This window comes from Acanthaster planci, linkage group LG04 (assembly GCF_054643075.1).
Source record: "Acanthaster planci isolate LZ-2023a linkage group LG04, COTS_SCS, whole genome shotgun sequence".
Classification (NCBI taxonomy): Eukaryota; Metazoa; Echinodermata; class Asteroidea; order Valvatida; family Acanthasteridae; genus Acanthaster; species Acanthaster planci.
Window position 1 is genome coordinate 12334564 of NC_141780.1, and position 2549 is coordinate 12337112.

The window sequence follows — 2549 nt, forward strand, 5'->3', positions numbered from 1 at the left end:
TCACGCGTCGTAGGGATCAGTATTACGCCTACATGCCCCTACCCTGGATGACAAGCACCTTAATATAAAGGGTCTTAACAACCCTTATTGGTTCATATCTTGCCTGACCTGCTGTAAGCATCATACCAGAAGACGTCATTCGAGTTAGAATTCTGGGGAACTACATGTACTTTCTTCTACCTTCAACAATGGCTTTCGCTCGTGGCTCTCAAGCTACACTGGCGTTGACGGCTACGCTTAATTTTATTGCGTCTTTACGTACGTATAAACGATTTCGTTATTGAGTGATTCAAGAACTGGCTTTTCATGTAAATTGACTTTTTCGTGAGTAAAAATTATTTAACAGCTCCGAAGCCGATTGTTTATGACATGAACTAAAACTTCAATTTCTAATGAATGATGTAACTTCATTCTCTGGATCATCGTTTAATAAACATAACAAGTGATTGTGTTAAAAAACCTCCTGTTCTTTATCGAAATGTTGGTATAAGATCAGTGTTTTCTGAAGGTGCTCTCCCGAAACAGTTGACTCTATTTAATTTATGACCAACTAATGAAAAAATTTAGGTGCTCAGCTGTATATTAAGCCTTCTCCCGTATTAGTTCCATTTTTAAAAGCAACCGTTTGCATCTGCCAGGCAAAACGTAATGAAAAGAACGCATGCATGTTGTCGTGTTGTCTGAGTAATTTTGAGGCTAATCAGTCCAACAGGTCATTGTTACATGTCACTTTGTACATACCATGTCACTTTGTACTTTCCTGTCTATGCGTAGTAGGCCGCATTTAATGGCCTAAGGCCTATAAAAATTTCAGGAGCTTTCGAAAAATCTGAGGAGCCACGATAAATACCACAGTTTGCCACAAAACACATACCCATCTATATTCCGAAGTATTAAATTATTTTTGAACGTTTTGGGGTCTTTCTAAGAACTTTCGATTTCAAGAAAATTTCAAAGTAGCTAATAAATACCCCAGTTGCTAATACTTAGCAGCAACGAGGGATGCAGAGTTCTAGAGTTAACCAGCTCCATAAAAATTGTAATGGTATCCAGACCAAGGGTCCCTGAACACTGGTGCTGTGCTGCTGCAAAACGCGTGAACCCGCCCTGGTGCAAGGCGTCGCCAGGAAGGATGAACAATCTTGGGGGGGGGGGGCCTCACAGTAACACAGTGATGAAAGACCAATGACAAAGAGGTGTTTCAAGGAAACCAGCAATTTTTCCCCTGTCTCCTTTTCCTTTTTTGTTCTGTGCCCTCTTCTCAGTGCACACTTAATGTTTTGACATCCTGACTTCACTATAAGTATACTTATCCCTATTAGGGAAAATACAATTTTGCCTTTATCTTGGACAAACCTTGGGAAGACAATGAAATGTATTTGTGTGTCTGATATCTGGGTTAATAAATTAGTATAAAGAACTTCCCTTGCTCCTAAGGGTGTGTTTAAATAGAACATCCCGAAAAAGAAGCTCTTTACCTTTTATTACAATTTCGACGCTTGATTAAACCGCGATTATTGTTTATTTGCCATATTGTTTATTTACTAGATCAGAATGTGCTCGGCCAATTTGCATGAGATTCCGGGGCATGTTTCTTCTTTATGTTTTCAAAGATGTATATGTATATAACGATGACGGATGGGTAAACAGTAGTGTCATGCTGATTAATATTAATTTTAGAATGCTGCTTGGCCCATCCTGTCAGGGAAGCCGTGACGTCACAAGACTACTCGAGGACATCACACATATCCGGTAAAAAGACGCAACCTTAAACAGTTAGCAATAAGTTAACTTCAATGAGTGTGTCTTCCATTTCCACTTGTTAGCGAGGATTGGTTGAGGGAAGGATACTCTTGCCACAGGGACGTCCTAATTACAATTCAGACTTTCCACTATTCTCCCAATGCTAAAAGATCCATACTTGCTAACACCAGCAAAACCTCTCATCTAGGAGTTTCCCAAAGAAGATTTTTCAGCAAACTACAACACAAGAAATCACCGGACATAAGAATTGCTTAAAAGAAAAAGGCGAATTGTGCGTATGCACTTGTTGGGTAATCTTTATTTGGGTTCATTGTTTTATGACAGGCTGATCTATAAGGTTGAACTAGCCGCTTTATGCCGAAATGGCAGCGTCGAGCTGTATACTCCTCAAGGAGCTGAGATAGTATTTGGAATGTTTCATTGGCCCAGTGAATAGGGGTAATAATCTTAGTTAAAAGCGTTATATAAGAACCCCGGTATTGTAATGGCCTGGCTTATCCTTTTTTTCTGTCCCAAAATAAAATTTTCTTCCCGTTTAGGTTCAAGTACAAAATTAGACTTTAAAAACATTTGGTAAATAAAAGTGGATTTAGGGATACTTTTGTAATTCAATATCAGGCCAAGCTATGGTCAAACATGTTCACCATCCCGATTTAACCACCCTGCAATTCCATTAATTATGCGTCTGTTTAGTCGTATGTATGTACATTTTGTATAAAAGGTTTTGTAGTCACCAACCTTTCTTCTTTGCTGGAAACAAAATCAAGGTCAAATGTAATCACATC

The 2549-nt window shown here is 38.9% G+C and overlaps 1 protein-coding gene across 1 annotated transcript in view; it reads left to right on the forward strand.

Annotated features, from left to right (window-relative positions):
• The window catches only part of LOC110984906 (scavenger receptor cysteine-rich domain-containing protein DMBT1-like), a 9258-nt gene continuing 6709 nt past the window's right edge, over nucleotides 1-2549 (forward strand). Inside the window, exons 1-2 of the mRNA XM_022245535.2 lie at nucleotides 1-258; nucleotides 1681-1752. Of these exons, the coding sequence (XP_022101227.2) occupies nucleotides 165-258; nucleotides 1681-1752 (166 nt within the window). The 5' untranslated portion in view covers nucleotides 1-164. The remainder of the gene's footprint in view (nucleotides 259-1680; nucleotides 1753-2549) is intronic.